This window comes from Calypte anna, chromosome 4B, assembly GCF_003957555.1.
Source record: "Calypte anna isolate BGI_N300 chromosome 4B, bCalAnn1_v1.p, whole genome shotgun sequence".
Lineage (NCBI taxonomy): Eukaryota > Metazoa > Chordata > Aves > Apodiformes > Trochilidae > Calypte > Calypte anna.
Window position 1 is genome coordinate 10,592,194 of NC_044249.1, and position 19,361 is coordinate 10,611,554.

The 19,361-nt window shown below is 41.9% G+C and overlaps 1 protein-coding gene across 2 annotated transcripts in view; it reads right to left on the bottom strand.

The window, feature by feature from the left end:
• ARHGAP24 (Rho GTPase activating protein 24) overlaps positions 1-19,361 on the bottom strand; it is a 143,498-nt gene that overhangs the window by 99,295 nt on the left and 24,842 nt on the right. The window contains exon 3 of one of the 2 annotated variants that reach the window (XM_008501790.2): positions 902-989. The exons of the other annotated variant lie outside the window; for it this stretch is intronic. Coding sequence (XP_008500012.2) covers positions 902-989 — 88 coding nt within the window. The remainder of the gene's footprint in view (positions 1-901; positions 990-19,361) is intronic. 2 annotated transcript variants of the gene reach the window in all.

Below are 19,361 nucleotides of genomic sequence, written 5' to 3' on the forward strand. Positions count from 1 at the left end.
CTCCAGGCAGAGCTCTCTGTTCAGCCAGGCTGGTCTTCCCTGCCAGCTGATCTTTTGGCATACAGGGGACAGACAGCTCCTATGCCTTTAAGAAGACTTCCTTATTGAGGAAAGTCCAGCTTTCCAGGATTCCTTTTTCCTTCAGGAGTGCCTCCCAAGGGACACTTTGTTGACCAGGCCCCTAACACCAGTGTTTGCTCTCCAGAAGTCCAAGGTAGTAAAGAGAAGGTAAATCACTTAAGCAATACACAGTCAGGAGTACTACTCAGTTGGCAAAGTGATGTTCTTTAGACAAATCTACCTCCAGGAAAAAAAAAACCCACCCAGTGAGAACAGCATGACTAGAAACAAGCTTGACTGGGTGCTTAGACACCTCTTATAAACAATAATACTAGAAGGGTTGGAGCAGATGATACTTGAGGTCCCTTACATCCTGACATTCTAGGAAATTTTAGTATTTCAAAGCAATGATGCTTGATCCTTATCAATCCATAGTGACCAGGTGTCATTCTAAAGTGAAGGTATTGGTGTCATCATGCCCATATGCTATACTTTATCAGCTGTTGATGCTAAATTACAGATTCCTCTGCTATCACAGGACACACTACTTCATGGTGTCCAGTATTATCTAAAATAATAATCAACTACAGTTGCATTGCCACTATGCAACTCAGTGGTTCATCTCCCTGCCAGGATCATACTTTACATTGACAAGTAAAAACCATTGCTTTCCTATGCTGCCCAGGGGTGAATGAAAACATCATGAAGTGCTAACTCATTAACTAATTTTTTTTCTTTAAATGGAATCATTAATCACCTTCAGATTCTGTTTCAGAACAGACATGGCCATTTGTCACCAAGAACAAGACTGCAAAGACTTATATGAAGTAGACTATCTTACCTGGAACAACTTCGAAAAGGAACCTTCCTGGACTTTCTTCACCACAAGAATGCTCAATTACTCTGTTGCCAGGCAGAAAGATGGTACCCTGAAGAAAAAAATAACAACAAACATGGGATTAAAAGTGCAACCACACTTCCGATAGAGTAACACTTGTTTTTTAGACTGAGGTGTAGATGAATTTGTGGTTTTGTGCCTGTTGTGCCTGTGACTTCCAAAGTGAGACTGAGGAGGCATTATAACAAAAGCCAACATCATAGATCACATTAATTGAGGCACTCATTTAGGAGTAGCCTCAATCTGTGGAGTGCATACCTGATTCCTGCTCTGTGCCCTGCTGCTGTACCATCTCAGGGAAGTAGTACAGAAAAAACACCACACTTCCATCCTCTGACAGCATCAGCAGACCAGCATGCCACAAAGCCACAGCAGGCACAGTTAGAGTCCTGTTCAAAGATACATTTGCTACAGGCAGACAGATGTCAGAAAATCTCTGTGATGGGCACTGAAGACCTTTATCACAACTTTACTACCTTGAGAAGGCAGATAAGGAATTTTAGCTGTGTACCTTTGATAAAACTGACTACCAAAAATAATGCCTGCAATCCTCAAAACTAGAGCTGCAGTGGAGTTAAGACATAACTTCCCACCCTCCCCAACCCTTTCTCTTTGCCTTGCTGTCACACCGAGTGGATAGGCCCCCCCTTTCCTCTTTTCATTTTCAGGTATTACAGCACCTTCTACAGCACCATTTTCACAGAATCACAGTGTTAGGGGTTGGAAGGGACCTCAGGAGATCATCTAGTCCAACCCCCCTGCCAGGGTGGGATCACCCAGTGTAGGTCACACAGGAATATACCCAGGTGGATTTTGAATGTCTCCAGAGAAGGAGGCTCCACAACCTCCCTGGGCAACCTGTGCCAGTGCTCTGTCACCCTCACAGTGAAAAAGCTTCTCCTTATGTTTACACAGAACCTCCTATGTTCCCAACTTACACTTTGTAACCCCTAGTTCTGTCATTGGACATTACTGAGAAGAGCCTGGCTCTGTCCTCCTGACATTTGCCCTTTACATATTTATCAATATTAATGAGGTCACCCCTCATTCTCCTCTTGTCCAAGCAGAAGAGCCCCAGATCCCTCAGCCTTTTCTCATCAGGGAGATATTCCACTCCCTTCATCATCTTCGTGGCTCTGTGCTAGACTCTCTCAAGCAGCTCCCTGTCCTTCTGGAACTGAAGGGCCCAGAACTCGACACAATATTCCAGATGCAGCCTCACCAGGGCAGAGTAGAGGGGAGAGGAGAACCTCTCTCGCCCTGCTGACCAACCCCCTTCTAATGCACCCCAGGATGCCACTGGCCTTCTTGGCCACAAGGGCACATTGCTGGCTCATGGTCATCCTTCCATCCACCAGCACCCCTAGGTACCTTTCAGCTATGCTCCTCTCCAACAGCTCAGTCCCCAACCTATACTGGTACCTGGGGTTCTTCTTTCCCAGATGTAAGACTTTACACTCGCCCTTATTGTATCTCATTACATTTCTCCCCACCCAACTCTCCAGCCTGTCCAGGTCTCACTGAATGGCAGCACAGCCTTCTGACATGGCAGCCACTTCTCGCACTTTTGTGTCATCAGCAAACAGTGCACTCTGTTCCCTCATCCAGGTCACTGATGAATATGGTCCCAGTACCAACCTCTGAGGGATTCCACTAGATAGAGGCCTCCAATTAGACTCTGTCCCATTGATCACAATTCTCTGACCTCTCCTTTAACCAGTTCACAATCAACCTCGCTACCCAGTCATCCGGACCCCACTTCCTCAGTTTATCTGTGAGGATGCTGTGGGAGACAGTGTCAAATGCTTTACTGAAATCAAGATAAACCACATCCACTGCACTTCCATCATCCATCCACCTGGTTATGTCTTCATAAAAGGCTATCAGGTTGGTTAAACATGACTTGCTAAAATCATGCTGAGTGCTCCTAATGTCCCTCTTGTCCTTGATTTGCCTAGAGACAGCACCAATGATAAGCTCCTCCATCACCTTTCCAGGGATGGAGGTGAGGCTGACTGGTCTAGAGTTACTAGGGTCCTCATTTTTACCCTTGCTGAAGACTGGAGTAACATGTACTTCCCTGTAGTCCTCAGGCACCTTTCCTGTTCCCCAAACCTACCAAAGATGATGGAGCAATCATTTCTATTATCTCCCTCAGCACCCATGGGTGCATCCCATAAGGACCGATGGACGTACAGATGTCCAGATTGCTTAATTTATCCCTAACCCAGTCCTCATCAACCATGACAAACTCTTCATTTATCCTGACTTCCTCTGAGGCCTCAAGGATTTGGAGACTGTGGACAGTCTCCAGCAGTACAGAGATAAAGAACGCATTCAGTAACTCTGCCTTCTTTGTCTCCTCTGTCACCAGAGTACCCACCTCATTCAGCAGTGGGTCTATATTGCCTCCTGTGTTAGATTTCTTTGCAATGTATTTGAGGAAGCCCTTTCTGTTGTCCTTGGCCACTCTTGCAAGGCTTAATTCCAAGGATGCCTTAGCTTTCCTGGTTGTCTCCCTACATCCTCTGACAACAGTCTTATATTCCTTCCAAGTGGCCAGTCCCTCCTTCCCTGATCTGCAGACTTTCTTCTTCCAATTGAGTTTGCCCAGCAGCTCCCCCTTTAACCATGTCCTGCTTCCATTTATTGATTTCCTATCCCTGGGGATGCTCTGATATTGTAGCTATTTTCTCCTTGGTTAGCAGGCAGTCTTTGATGGAATTATGCTGGGATGGCTGTTCAGGGGTAAATTTTTGGAGCAGCATCCTGGGCATTGTATTAGGTACAAGCTCTTCACTCTTGTTAATGGAAGATAATACCTGCTTAACAATATTCTCCAATTACTACATAACAGGGCTCTTATCTGCAAAGTAAACAATTGATCTAACTTACTTGGCTTATACATAGACTATCTCAAGTTGGAAGGGCCCCATAAAGATTGAGCCCAACATGAGCGCCATTTTCTATACCAGTTTCACCAAATTCTGCTTTCTAATCTCTCTGATACTTAGAAGCATCTACCTGAACAGCAGTAAAGAATCCTGAGCAGGAAAAATGTCAGTTCTGATATTCAGTATTCTCTGGCCTGTAGCCTTCATTACAAGCAGAAGCATTTACAATTACTGGGAAGGAAAGACAAGCAGAATGCTATAGTGTGATCACAAAGACCTTACGAGTCTACAGGAAAAAGTAAACTGAAGAACCAGATAACATGTTTCACAAAATCAGTATTTGTACCAGTGGATGTGGAGACTGAGCTCTACACTGACTTGCCAGTTTATTGCTGTCAATTGCTGTTACAGTGTGTCATGGGAAGCCTAAGACAGGGTGCACAGATAATTTCATCAGATCATACAAAATCACCTCCACTAAACACCATGATACTTTTTAGTGAAAACAGATGAAACAGAACAGTATTCTGCTGAGGTGGTATTAGCAGCAAGCATTAGCAGGGATGGGGCAGCTTTCTCTCCTCGCTACATATAGGGATGCATTTATAAGCATTAAATACCTCAGTCCAATACCTCTACTAGAAGCTATTTTCCTTTATTCCTGCAACAAGTAGCAACTGCTAATAGTTGTCACACTCCAAAGCCTTGTGTGAAACACATTATTAAGCAAGAATAATATAATAAACAAAAACTATTACATGAAAAGTAAAGGGTAAGTCACAAAATAGCTCAACTTCTCATAAAACAGCTGCAGAAAAAAACCAGCAAAAAGAAGCAATAAATTTTTCTGAGTATTATGGGAGATCAGGAATAAGAATCTCTAAAAACAATTTTAACTAGAAGAATCATAGAATGGTTTGGGTTGGAAGGGATCTTAAAGATCCTCCAGTTCCAAACCCCTGCATGGGCAGAAACACCTCCAACCAGCCCAGGTTTCTCAAGGGGCCCATTCAAACTGGTCTTGAACACTTCAGGGAGGGCGCTGCCACAACTTGCTTGGGCAACCTGTGCTGGTGTCTGACCACTCTCACAGGAAAGAATTTTTTCCTATTGCCTAACCTAAACCTCCCACCTTTAAGTCTGAAGCCATTTCCCCTTGCCCTCTTGCTATACACATGTATTTTATGTGATCATTAAGACTGGTACAATTTTCTTGCCCACTTTACATTTCAGGTTGAGCTGGTTTTACAAAACAAAACCAAACAACAACAAAAACGATCAAACAACAACAACAACAACAAAACCCCTCCCCCCCCCAAAAAAAAACCAAAAAACCTCAAAAAAATTCTGCCAAGCACACAGGATGAACAGATAGAAGTCTTCATGCTGGAGTAAATTTCACTGACTCAGGAGCTTGTGTCAGTGAGAGCATACAACATATTTTAGCTCATTGTATTTCTTGCTGTTCAATTAAACAAAAATACAAAAATTAAGGAGACCTAGCCTACAGCACTGTAAACTGAATTTTCAAGATAGTAAGTGAAAGCTGCATTCACCTTTACTAATTTCAACTCATTAGTAATAGACATCCTGCAGTCTCAATGTGGTAACAGTGTGATGCTCTGTGATTCTCTGATGTGAAACCCTTTTTAGTATTTAGAGCAAGCTGTCTTAATGACACATTTTTCAGAACACAAGAACAAAAAATTAGCAATAATTGTTAGCCTACTGTCTTCATTTCATAGATGAAACCTATTTCATCTACTAAAATGGTAGTTCAGCTACTAAAAATGGTGAGACACTGGAATAGGCTACCCAGAGCAGTTGTGGCTGCCCCCTTCCTGGCAGTGTTGAAGGCCAGGTTGGATGGGGCTTGGAGCAGCCTGGTCTGGTGGGAGGTGTCCTGCCCATACAGGGAGTTGAAACTGGATGATCTTTAAGGTCCCTTCTTGCCCAAACCATTCTATGATTCCATGATTCTATGAAAATCATAGAATCATGGAATCATAGAATAGGCTGGGTTGGAAGGGACTTCAGAGATCATCGAGTCCAACCCTTGATCAACTACCACCACAGTCACTAGACTATGGCACTGAGTGCCATATCGAGTCGCTTTTTAAATGTCTCCAGGGACGAAGAGTCCACCACCTCCCCAGGCAGCCCATTCCAATGTCTGATCACCCTTTCCGTGAAAAAATTCTTTCTAATATCCAATCTGAACTTCCCCCGGCACAATTTAAGACCATGCCCTCTTGTCTTACTGAGAGTTGCCTGGGAAAAGAGACCAACCCCCGCCTCGCTCCATCCTCCTTTCAGGTAGTTGTAGAGAGTGATGAGGTCTCCCCTGAGCCTCCTCTTCTCCAGAATTCTTTTGCCTTTCCGGTGGGGGACCTGTTTCCATTCTCCCCTATCCACCTGGTCTGCATCGGCTGCCTGATAGGAGGAGGGTCAGGGCTTCACCGTCTCCTGTTGCATTTCTATTGCAGTCGAAAGGGTGTGACTCCACCAGTCAATTTCCCTTTCGCTGTCCCTAATACTTCTCAGTCTCTCCACCTCCTCCTTAAGCTCTGCCACCATGCTCAGCAAGTCATTGACCTGCTCGCATCTCACACAGAGCTTATTTTCACTGTCCGCCAGTGCTAAGACGAGGCTTAAACATTCTGCACAGCCAGAGACTTGAACAGCTACGTCCATTTTTTTGTTCCTCTTAAGGGATTCCATCTGTATGGACACACCCTTCTTCTCGACAGCAATAGTTTTTGCTTTTTTGGAAACCATTGTTATCTGGGCCCTCCTGCTCGCTCTAACTGCCTCGCTAACTGCCGCTTCAACTTCCTGTTCGCCGCGCTCCGGGTGGCTGGCGCTCCCAGCAGGCGCTTTAAATCCCTTGTGCTCCGGGTGGGTGCCGCCCCCTTACAGCTGATTGGTCTTCGTAGAAACCCTCCAACAGCAAGGTTAGGGCAGCACGTTGCCGGTAGCTCTTTTTGTGAAGCCTAAATCTAAGTTCATATGAAGGGAATACAGACAGTAACACAATACAAAATATTGTTGTGGTTTAAAAAGAAAAAAACCTCAAACGGTGTATTTATTTTACTGACTATTTTAAGAATTATCATTGGAAACATCATTGCACATGAAAGACTTCAATATATATGAGGTGAGGTATGTGTTTAAAATAATAAAGTAGCTTTGTTTTTGCAACATGCACCTGGGTGACCCAGACTAGTGGAAAAAGCCTAAAAGCTCTTTCACTTCCCATTCTGTCTGCTTTTACACCCAAATCTGCTTTCACCATACAGCAACACTTCTCCTTCAGTAAGTTTTGTACCTATTAACATCACTGTACCAAAGCTATCTGGGGTCTCTCTTTACTTAATTTCTCAGCAGCTGGCAGTGTATTTCACACAAGCATGCTGACACCCAGGGAATACATTTGTACTGTAACAAAACCCCCACTGCTCCTCATGGGTCACAGCTCTGGTTGCCAGGTATTCCATGTGGATGGAGAGAGTTTTAGACTTCCTAATGGAAGAATTTCCTCACTGAAGAAGTTAGGTGCAGGAACGTGCTGCCCAGGGCAGTGGTGAGTCACCATCCCTGGAGGTATTTACAAACCATGTAGATGAGGCACTCAGAACATGCTCTAGTGGGATGGTGATTTTTTTTCGGGGGAGGGGGGAAGAAATGTGAAGGGACAGATGGTTGGACACAGTGATCTCGGAGGTCTTTTTCAACCATGACAATTCTGTGACCACAGTCTTCATGTCACTGTTGGTCCCCTCGTTCAGCTGTCTTTTTGGGCCTTTACAGGCACAAGATATGGCTCATTCTTACAGCTTGGATAATCCAAAGAGTACAGGTTACTAGAGAGTTGCAAAAGTTCAATGAGTTAAAGCTCTGTTCTTACCCTTAAGTCTCCAGTTCCAGCGGGAAATAAGAGAAAAACAACTGTATCACTTAGACATCTAACAAGACAGTAATTTGCACAGAACAGACAATGGTGATTTCCAGAGGAAATACACATTTTGACTCGGGTATCACAGCATGTAAATTAGAAAATTTCACATTGCTTCATATCAAACTACAATTCACCCAACATTGTTTTAAAAAAATCTCAACCCAAGACTACAGATTGGAGCAGATGAATATTCTGCTTTCAAAAAAGAAAGAAAAACCCATAGTGCTAGCCAGGCACTAGACAACAGTCTATAGAAATACAGAAAACAGAAGAGTGGAAGAAAGTGGGAGCCCAAGGCCCAAAGCCCTCCTCCCTTCCATTGCCATGCATATACTGTGCCTCCACCAGGTCGGCAGACCTCCTGCTGTGGGAAGCCTGCATTGTTTTTCCAACACTTCTGCTTCTCTAGCCAGGTATGTTGGATGAGTCACAAGATGCTGGAGAAGTCTGGGTTGCTCCAAAAGCACAGGCCTTGTCCCTAGCCAAGTATCTAGCCCACTTTCAAAGGACCTTCTCATACACTCTTACTTCAAATCAAAGATAACCCAAGAAGCAGAATACTAACATTTTATTTAAAATCTGCACATGTGAAGCCTTTAAGTGAAGAAAAATTATGACTCAGTTAACAAAGTGCTGGATAAAATACTGCAGTGCAGCAGGAATGACATAAATCTGGATTAGATTAATGGGCATTACAGCCCACACTGGGTTGGCCAGAAAAAAAAAAAAGTCCTCAGAAATAGTGCTAAGATCTTCATCATTTTATCAACTGGTATTCCCCATGCCAAGCCCTCTATCTTTCTAAGTGATGCCAGACTCTAAACATCTCCCAAGATTTGCTCAGAGAAGGAGAAAAAGGTAAAGAGGAATTAGCTCTTAGAGGTGCAAAAAACTCATCAGCCAGGAAGCTGATGAGGAGGATTAAGAGGCAGACAGGATCTTTGAGTAGGTCTTTCATATGACTCACAGTGGTGTGCAACGAAGTGCTGTTGAGTGGATTCTTTTGTTACTGTTGCTGTTTCTGAAAAGTCTTGTCTCATACTTACTAACAACTGTGCAGTTCAACCTCAAACTGACAAATACAACATTTAGTGGATAATACTGTCAATGTGACCCGTATTTACAAAGTTGCAACCTGAAAGGCATCCACTGTATTTCACAATTAAGTCTGTTATTCATCCCAGATTAAATAATATACCTGATATATATGCACATGCACAATTACACATACAGATACACTTCTACACATATGTTCAGACATGTACTGTGACTTCATAAACAAGTGATAAAAGAATAATAGAATCAGAGAATGTCAGAAGAATAAAATGAACCCATAAGCTCATATCAGTTAACTATAAATCCTCATTCTTCACATAAATCCTTTTCTTACTTCAAGCTATCACAAAAATAGATTATCTCAAGTCCAAGTGAGCCTTTTGCATTGTCAGGAACATGACATGCAGTGAGAAGGAAAATTTATAGCACAGGCAGAATATGATTCACTTATACTGACACCTGCACTGTGTTTGCTAACAACACAGTTTGACTGAAAATCTGACTTGATTTCCACCATTAAAACATATTTCCAAAAGCCAGGTAAAATAACTTGCTGAAAAAGGGCACGAACAACTCTAGAAGCCAGCCCTTTCATTTAGCTACCTGCACAGAGATACCAATATGTCAAACTGGGACCTGGGCAAATTAATCAACTTGCTCCTAATCCTGGATCAGTGCTGTGGCAAGAACTGCTTCAGCTTCCTCCATCTGTGCAAAGCCCAGAAGGTCCCAGGTGCACTTGGCCCTGCAGCAGTGTATTTTTACACCATTTAAGAAACTAAATCTCTGGGAGAAGTAAAATCGCTGCAGGAGGTGATGTGGTCTTTGTCTTGGAGTTATTGCAGCCATTTATAGTTCTGCAATATGCATAGGGAGAGAACAAGTGCTATCAATTTTAGGCATTGAGGGATGTGTGGGGGGTGGCACGGAGAAAGGGAGGCTATTCAGGTTTTAATGGGTGTGTAACATGCCAAGAATGAAGTCAGAGGAGGACAGAGAAATTACAAAAGCAATAGGGTTGGATGGATAAAATTCAGCCCATACATAGAATACATTTTTTCTGGCATACTTTTCACAGCATTTGACATTTTATTGTCCCACTATGTTAATACATTAACTCAGCTGTTTCTGCTAAAGAACTAGAATTGTTGTTTAGTTCTCAAAAATTCCACAAATAGGAGTATAAAGGAGATTTTTTTCTTTACTTAAGGAAAGGCTCAAACCTATCAACCCTACCTCATAGCTTCATTTTCTAAACAAGAAATAAATTCACTTGTGTGGTAGTGAATAGCATATGTGCTGTTTGCTTGGCAAGAAGCACCAAAACATTTATACTGACTCATGAGGCAGCCCTGGCAATTTTACTAGGATGTGATTATAGTTCCTTTAAAAAAATTTCTATCTTTCTCTCCTGCCACACATTTCACTTAATGATTTTGTGCCTCTTTCTGCTAGAAAGAAACTTCTCCCTTGAAAAATGTAGCACTCTTGGCCTAAACAGTTCCTAAAAAACCCTTCCTTTTTTGTTCCACAGGAGAAAGCTCTTACTGAATTAAGCTGTAACACTAGAAAGTTTGCTTAAAACTGAAGGCTAGATACAGGCTTATTGCATCTCTACAAGTTTAATTCTCTAATGAGGGCGAGAGAAGTGTGACCATTTTCTGAAAATTACTGTGACAATGTCTGAGATTACTAAAAGCTTTTTCTCTTCCGAATGTTTCCCAGCACGAACCTCTACCTTAAATCTTTCCTTTTAGTTAAAAGAGGACAGGCCACAGGGTCCAGCAGCAGAGAGACATTGCAGGAGCTCTACAATATAAAGTCCATTTCTGGGGAACCCCCTCTGGAACTGATGTGTTGTTTACAGAACGGACCCCTCAGTATTTTCTGAACAAAAAGCAAAAGGAGACATGTATAAATAAATTCAGAGACTGCACTGAGTTGAAGGACTCATGAGTACAAGCTAAGCTCATTATTAGCAGCATGCATGGAAGGTCTGATAAATTGGCTTCATAATGACAGTAAAATTTTGGTCAACAGGCAACAATAGGACTGGGCATTACTGAATTAGTGTAGAAGAGAAAGGCAGCTATGGAAAATCTTACTTCTAGTATCCCTGGTCAAGAGGAAATTTAGCTTATTATTAGGTACAACTTACTCACCCAAGGGAAAAAGCCAAAAAACCAGAAAAAGCATCAAAACACAGAGGACCAAATTTTTGCAAAGAAAATTTCATAGAATCATAGAATCATAGAATTGGCTGGGTTGGAAGGGACCTCAGAGATCATCAAGTCCAACCCTTGAACCACCGTTGCGGTTGCTAGACTATGGCACTGAGTGCCACATCCAGTCTCTTTTTAAATATCTCCAGACACGGAGAATCCACTACTTCCCGAGGCAGCCCATTCCAATGCCTGATCACTCTCTCCAGAAAGAAATTCTTTCTAATATCTAACCTAAACTTCCCCTGGCACAACTTAAGACCATGCCCTCTTGTCTTGTTGAAAGTCGTCTGGCAAAAGAGCCCAACCCCCGCCTGGCTACAACCTCCTTTCAGGGAGTTGTAGAGAGCGATGAGGTCTCCCCTGAGCCGCCTCTTCTTTAGGCTGAACAGCCCCAGCTCTCTCAGCCTTTCCTCATAGGGTCTGTACTCGAGTCCCTTCACCAGCCTGGTTGCCCTCCTTTGGACCTGCTCCAGGACCTCGATATCCTTCCTAAACTGAGGGGCCCAGAACTGTTCACAGTACTCGAGGTGTGGCCTCACCAGGGCTGAGTACAGGGGCAGAATCACTTCCTTGGACCTGCTGGCCACACTGCTCCGGATACAGGCCAGGATGCCATTGGCCGTCTTGGCTACCTGGGCACAATGCTGGCTCATGTTCAGCTTCCTGTCAGTCCAGACTCCAAGGTCCCTCTCTGTCTGGCTGCTTTCAGCCACTCTGTCCCCAGCCTGGAGCTCCCCATCGGGTTGTTGTGGCCAAAGTGCAGGACCCGGCACTTGGCCGTGTTAAACCTCATCCTGTTGGAATCAGCCCAACTCTCCAGTCTGTCCAGGTCCCTCTGCAGAGCCCTCCTGCCTTCCAGTTGATCGACACTCCCCCCCAGCTTAGTGTCGTCTGCAAATTTGCTGATGATGGACTCAATCCCCTCATCTAAATCATCAATAAAGATATTAAACAGAACTGGGCCCAATGCTGATCCCTGGGGGACACCACTAGTGACCGGCTGCCAACTGGATGCAGCCCTGTTCAGCACCACTCTCTGGGCCTGGCCCTCCAGCCAGTTCCTAACCCAGCACAGAGTGCCCCTGTCCAAGCTGCGGGCTGACAGCTTTTTCAGGAGGATGCTGTTGGAGACGGTGTCAAACGCTTTGCTGAAGTCCAGGTAGACCACATCCACAGCCTTCCCCTCATCCACCAGGCAGGTCACCCGATCATAAAAGGAGATCAGGTTGGTCAGACAGGACCTGCCCTTCCTAAACCCGTGCTGGCTGGGTCTAATTCCTTGTCCATCCTGCAGGTGCTTTGTGATTGCCCCCAGGATGATCTGATCGATAACCTTGCCAGGCACTGAGATCAGGCTGACAGGCCTGGAGTTTCCTGGGTCCTCTTTCTGGCCCTTTTTGTGGATTGGCGTGACATTCGCCAACTTCCAATCATTTGGGATGTCCCCAGTGAGCCAGGACTGTTGGTAGATTGTTGGGGAAACAGTTCAGAAATATACAGATTGTGAACAATCCTGACTTACTTCGGCTTAGGCTACAGTGGGTTAATGGTTATTGAGGCCTAGTTACAGGTTACTAAAAATGAGCTAATGGGAAAGAGATAACTAATTGGTAACAGAAGAGAAAAATAATTTTTTTAAAGGAACTATAATCACATCACATAATCACAGCTACAAATTCAAAACTGGACTTCCCCACATAGTTTCTCATCTTTATAACTGATCAGAATCAGATTTATACAGCTTTTGAGTAAGAAATAGCAAGATCTTGTGCAAAGTATCAGCAGTGTATTGAAAACTATACTTTAATATTTTTCTTATGAGACTTAAATATTAAGCAGAGAATTCTGTCTGATAACAAGCTGCTTTAGGAACTGAACTGTATGATAGCCACTTGGTGCAAGCATACAAAACACAGACATGGTTAATAAACATACTGAGTTTACCATTATGCTTTTTTCAAGAATAATGAAAACTAGGCTGAAAACTAGGCTCTAGGGCAAGGTAAGTATATGCATAAATATAGCTATGAATTACTACATATTTTCACAATTCCAGGTGGGAATCTGGAGAGACAATATAAATTAAATATAGACACTTGTTACTTTCACGCAGAAGTTATTGCATGGTGCTATAGTTGAATTTGCCTTAATATTTTCCTACGTGCTGGGAAAGAAGGGGAGGAAGAGCTTTTGAGACTAGAGATCTTTCAAGTTTCACTGTACAAAAAAAAAAAAAGAGTTTTCTATTTAATTTATGTAAATCTGCTCAGAATACAATTGGCTGCTCCTTCTGTATCCAAAATGCCCCAGGACTCACCTCTGGACCTCACCAGGGACTGTAGAGAAGTTGGCTTTTTGAATTCCATGTGTCTTTTAAAAATAGCCGATAGTTTTCAAGATTATGCTGTCTCAAAATAGCATTTACTTCAGTGAGAGCAAGTAAAAATTCAGATTATGAAAGTCTTATTTTCTTCTCCTAATAACACTGAAGGTATTTTACAACAATCTGTAAAGGTACAGCAAATAACTGAGTATACTTGTGTTTTCTACAGCATTTTATGGGCTTTCATATTTAAGTACCAAAGCATCATTTATATGGTTTCCGTAAGACCAGTCCTGTTTCTGCAGTCCTGTTGTGGGGGTATCTTGTGGAGTGCCAGACAGTCTGGGGTAAAAATGGATTCAGAGGGACTAAAGTTAAATATTATTAATTGCACTGTAGCAGCTGCTCTGTTCCACACCATATTAATAAATATAGTTTGCATTTCATGGTGCTATTTTAACAAATTACCAAAATATAAATGACCCTCAAGGTCTTCACAGTCTGCAGGAGAGACAGTATCCCTTACAAAAGCAGGGGATAAACTGCAATTTATGCAAGAGGAGAAACTAAGACAAGGTTCACAAAGCTGGCCAACAGAAAGAGAACTCCCAAGTTTTCTGGCAAGCATACGAATACTCTGGCCACCAGACTACTCCCTGCCTGGAGTTATTGTTGAAGAGAGCCCAACTAATAAGAAAAAATAGTTCATACCAGTCAGGAGGCATCTGCTCTCAACACTCTGGAATCTGCTTTTTTTGAAAGGGAGGCAGATACTTAAGTTTGAAGCATGTTTAGATGTAATTTTATTTTCTTCAAAGCAAAGCCAGAAAGATATCAAAACTGTTCATCCACCAGTCTGCAAGTAAAAACGTTTACTTTGGAGCCTCACCAGATGTGGCCCCGTTTTCTGGCATGCTCATAGTTTGCAGAGCATACTGACTACAGCTAGAGGCTGGGACCATCATGGGAAATCAAGGAACTGATTTGGACATGGCAAGAAAAAGGGAGGGTGTCTCAAATATACAGTTGCTTGTGCATACCTTAACTAAAAGCTGAGTATCGTTTACTCAGGCAGAAGTATTTTCCACACCCACAGTTCTTGAAAGATAATCAAGGAACAACATAACAAGCATCTCTGATGGAAAACAGGAGTGGCAATGCAGTGAAGAGAGTAGGAAAAAGGATTTTAGTAAATATTAAGTTTCCAAACCATTGGCAATCTTGGGCCCTTGAGAGACACACTTATCTAGGCATTGGTAAAAAACCAACATATAAATTGTCTGCAGACTCTCAGAAGATGGCATTGTCCTAATGCGGCTGTTTCAAGTCTGACATATTCCACATCTCCTAATTTCCTTCTTGAAACAGGCTGCTGAGAGGACACTTTGGTGACTCCTGCTGCTATAAAAAATGGTCTGCTAAGTCCTGTATTACAGGTTTTCTTTCAATTACACAGGTAAGTGTCTCAACCTAGTACATTTTTGTTTTGTCTAAGAAACATTTCTTCCATTTAGAAAATCCAGTGGCGCTAATTTCCCATTAATGTCATGGCACAACATGAGCTTAGGCATCCATCAGCTCCTGACAAAACACCATATCCCTGTGGCTTTGAACAAAAAGCCCATCCTCAATGGCTGAGTTGCACAAAAGCCATATTTAAGACTTAATGGTTGTCTTAACCACTTTGCTGCAATTCTAAAACACCAGAGTTGGTCCCCTTTGAAGTATTTGATAAATTATTATCTCAGAGCACCTGAGATATGGAATGTCTCAGCAAGTGACAGCATTAATTTGACTTTTTCTATTAAATAAAGAATGGTTCATTAAAATCTTACAGGTGGCAGCTCTGGCTGCTCTGCTGTGTGTATGCTGTAGGCAGATTTAGCATGCCCTTTATTTTAAAACATTTATTTGAAAACATTTGCTGAGACAAATTATCTTGTTCACAAAATAATCCTTTTCAATGCTGCTGTTTTAACTGTTACTTCAATTAAATTATATTGTAAAAATGTTAGCAATGGTTCTGAAAATCAGTATCTGATATTTACAGCTTTGGAGCTCTCTTCATTCGTTTTCCATTCCAGTTCTAATAATTTTTACATTTCAATCAAGAACCATCAAGAAATACTGACCATAAAGTGGTTAACTCATTTTATCTAGCTGAACAGATACCCCAAGCACAGCAGCCACTTGCAGGTGACCTGCTTCTGATTGTGCCTTATAGCAATCCATGATGTGGTATCTAAACTCATGGGCAGATTCTGGATTTGGATAGGGGGTTGATATGTAATACTGCTTTTATGGAAAGCAACACTTCAGCCATTCCAAAGCTTTTCACTGAACAGCTGTCCCCATTTCCACAGGGGAAAATCATCCCATTTAATAAACCAGAGCTGAATAAAGGCACTGCACCTCAATATCTGCTGTATTGAAGTTTTTATATTAATCACTATGGCACCGTCTCAGTGTCTTCTCCACTGCCCTGTGTTCTGTTTGGTTATAATAAACTTGAGCTGTTAAAGAGCAAAAAAGTGTTTTTATGTACATCATTGCTGATAAATAGTTAAATGTCATTTAAAGGTACTCTGGCAAGACTCCTCTCAACACAGTTGTATACTCCTCAGTCTGTTTTAACAACCTTGGAATGATTCTTGATGAAGGATAGTCTTAATTACTTCACCAAAGCCACCATTATTGAATCATAAAATGCTTTGGGTTGGAAGGGACCTTAAAGATCATGTAGTTTCAACCGCCCTGCCCTAGGCAGGAATACCTTTCGCTTCACCAGGTTGCTCAAAGCCCCATCCAACCTGGTCTTGACCACTTTCAGAGAGGGGACACCCACAACTCCTCTGGGCAGCCTGTTCCAGTATCTCACCACCCTCACACTAAAGAATTTCTTCCTAATCTCTAATCTAAATCTCAGTTTAAAGCCACTACCCTTACTCTTTTAAAAAGTCAATCCCCTGTTTTCCTGTAGGTCCACTTCAGGTACTGGAGGGTGCTATAATGTCTGAACAAGTGCAGCTCCCTCAGCCTTTCTTCATGGGAGAGATGCTCCAGCTCTCTGATCATCTTTGTGGCCCTCCTCTGGACATCTCCATTCATTTTAATAGTTCAACCATTAAGAACAGGAAAAGCAAACCATGTCTCAGGACTGCTGCATTAGTTCAGATTATTGGTGCCAAATCCAGAAGCAGCACCACAGGCATGCTTTCCAACCACAGCTCAGGACTCCAGCAACTGTGAGGTCTGAGATAAGGCCACACTAAAAAAATTCTGTAGGTGCTCCAATTCTTTAATCCCTTCAGTCAGTTACTACATGTTTTGCTACTTAACTTCTGCCTTCCCAGGACATATTCTTCATTGCTCTTTTGCATTGCAAAAAGTTGGCCCTTGTCTGCAGTGATGAAAATGGGAAAGAACTGTAAATTTAACACACTATTTTGCCATCCATCAAACTTAAATTCAGCCACACACAGCTTGGATGATACCAACAGTAGCAGCCAGTGTTGCCTTCATAGATTCGCCCCTGATAGGTAGGAGGGGCTTCTTTGACTTCAGAAAGGCAGTATGAGGTCATTCAGTTTTTATGTACTACATAAGTTTTTATCTACTATGTAAGTCTCTGCTTGGTAGAGAATTAAGAAAGCCTCTGTGCCTAGCAACAAGTCATGTTGTACATGGTGCTTATTCAGCTGCAAATACTTCTTTTATCCCAGAGGTAATGGACTTAGAGAAGGCTATTCTTAAGCACTAAGAGGCTAGAAGAACTCGGTTATTTTCATTTAAAGACTAGCAAGGCTCTGTTGTGAGCTATTATTTTGTTACTTCAGGAACCATACAGCACTTGTACCACATAAAGTAAGTAAAAGGAAGAGAGAAAAAAAGTCATAATGATTATCCCTTTTAATGGACAAAGACCTCCTACAGTGCTGAAATTCCCTTTAAACAGGAAAAGAGAAAAATCATCAAAAAGGCCATCACAGTACATAGAGCACTGTGCAAGGGTCAAGCTGTGGAAAAAAACACAAAAAAATCCCCATTATAACCTAACTGCTTACTATCATCCCTTACTATCATCCTTGAGAATTTTTACAGCAACATTAAAGCATTTAGACTGAGTGAGGGATGGAAAACACTTGAGTGCTTTTTTTTCCAGGTCACTCAATACTGACCTGATACCATGATTAGTCTTAAGGCACAAGAAATCCTTTCTTACATGGAACAAGACCACTGTCACCTTCACTTTGGGCATTGAGTCCTTGTGAAGGCTATCCACATTATCTTCCCCTGGAGCCACCCAAGCCTGACTGCCACAAACTTTTCATCAAGCTTTTGAAAACTTAACACGTGTAAAGTGGTTATTAACCACTGGATGACAAAAAAGTGATTTCTGGTGTTCGAAAGCAAGGTGGAAGACAGCCTGTATTTCTTATTTTGTCAACATCTGTGCACTTTCCATATTATGTTATTATTCCTTCTATTTAATAAATATATTTATTGTTTCTTGGCTAAGTCAGACAGTGATATCCTCTGCTGATGTTGAAATTTCTTAATACTGTACTGAAAGCAAAAATACACACAAAAAAAAGTATCGAGAAAATTAAGACACCATTATTGAGTGCTGCATTTCATGCTATTCCCATCAAAATATAATCTCCATTTCCCAACTTGCTGCAGTGTGATTTTTGCCTCTCTAGCTCTGTCTGGTTGTTCTTCATATGGTGGTAGCCAAGCATACAACACAAAGTGTACTCCTAGGTTGCTCCTCTCTACCTAATTTACTCTCCTGTCAGCTCAGTCACAATACCAGAAATCCTTCAGCCACTACTTTCTTGTGTCTATTGCTGTTTACAACCAATAGATGTGAGTCTGTTCAGGATATCTGCACAGATAAGAGAGCTGAGGTGATGGTCAGAGGTAGCAATGCACCACCATTCAATCTTACCTCAACTGCTTCACACATTCCAGGGCATCTTTTCTCACAGTTTTGCTTCAACTCATTCCCACTGACACCAATTTTCCAGCATAATAAAGTATAAAAAAAATCTCTAGCAAAACCTGTGCATTTTCTCCAAGACCAAAGTTCACTTGCTGATGAGCAACCTATAATGCAACTGCCACTTCGTGCTCATTTACTCTTTGCCATTTAACATCTGCAACACACCAGTGAATGACAAACACTAGAATGGGACAGGCTTTGTTTCATTCCGTCTAATTAGACAGACATATCCATAACCAAGCTTCTCACTACATACCCACAATTCATGAATCAGGTATCATATATATGTAGAACAACATGTATTCAAAATAAAACACTACTACTGTGTTTTAGCTATGTATCCAACAGAAGATGTGAACTCTTTATGGTCAGAGTGTAACTAATAGTATTCATCCCCAAAGGAACTTGTCTTTACTAAGGGACAGTATTCAAGAGCAAAATCTTAAGCACAAAAAGTTAACCACAAGATGAACTGCTCAAGCTCCTTAACATTTCCCAAATATTTTTGATCATCTAAAGTAGTAGATAATCAGAAGCAAAGACAAGTGAAATCTCTAGGAAATGTTGCACAAGGCCAAGCTGGTTACCCATATTGGATCTGAGGAATAAAAAGGAGACCAAGTTCCTGTCTCCAAGGAGACCATTGCCTGTCCTTAGGACTCAGATTCTAAAGTTATTGCTACACTGTAACCAGTTTCAGAAATGTGTATTTTTCTTAATAAAAAAGTAAAAAGAAAATTGAAATATCTGAAAGATTCTCCTCCAAATGCAAGCCATTGTTGAAACCTGAGTTTGTCAGCCTGCAGCGTGGCAGGCAGCTCAGTAGACACTGAATAAATTCTTGTTCAGTTTCATAGAAGCTTGCTAAAATACAGAATAATTTCCATATTGTCATGTGCTTTCTTTAAATGAAGAATTTTTTAAAGATTTTTTTTTTATCAT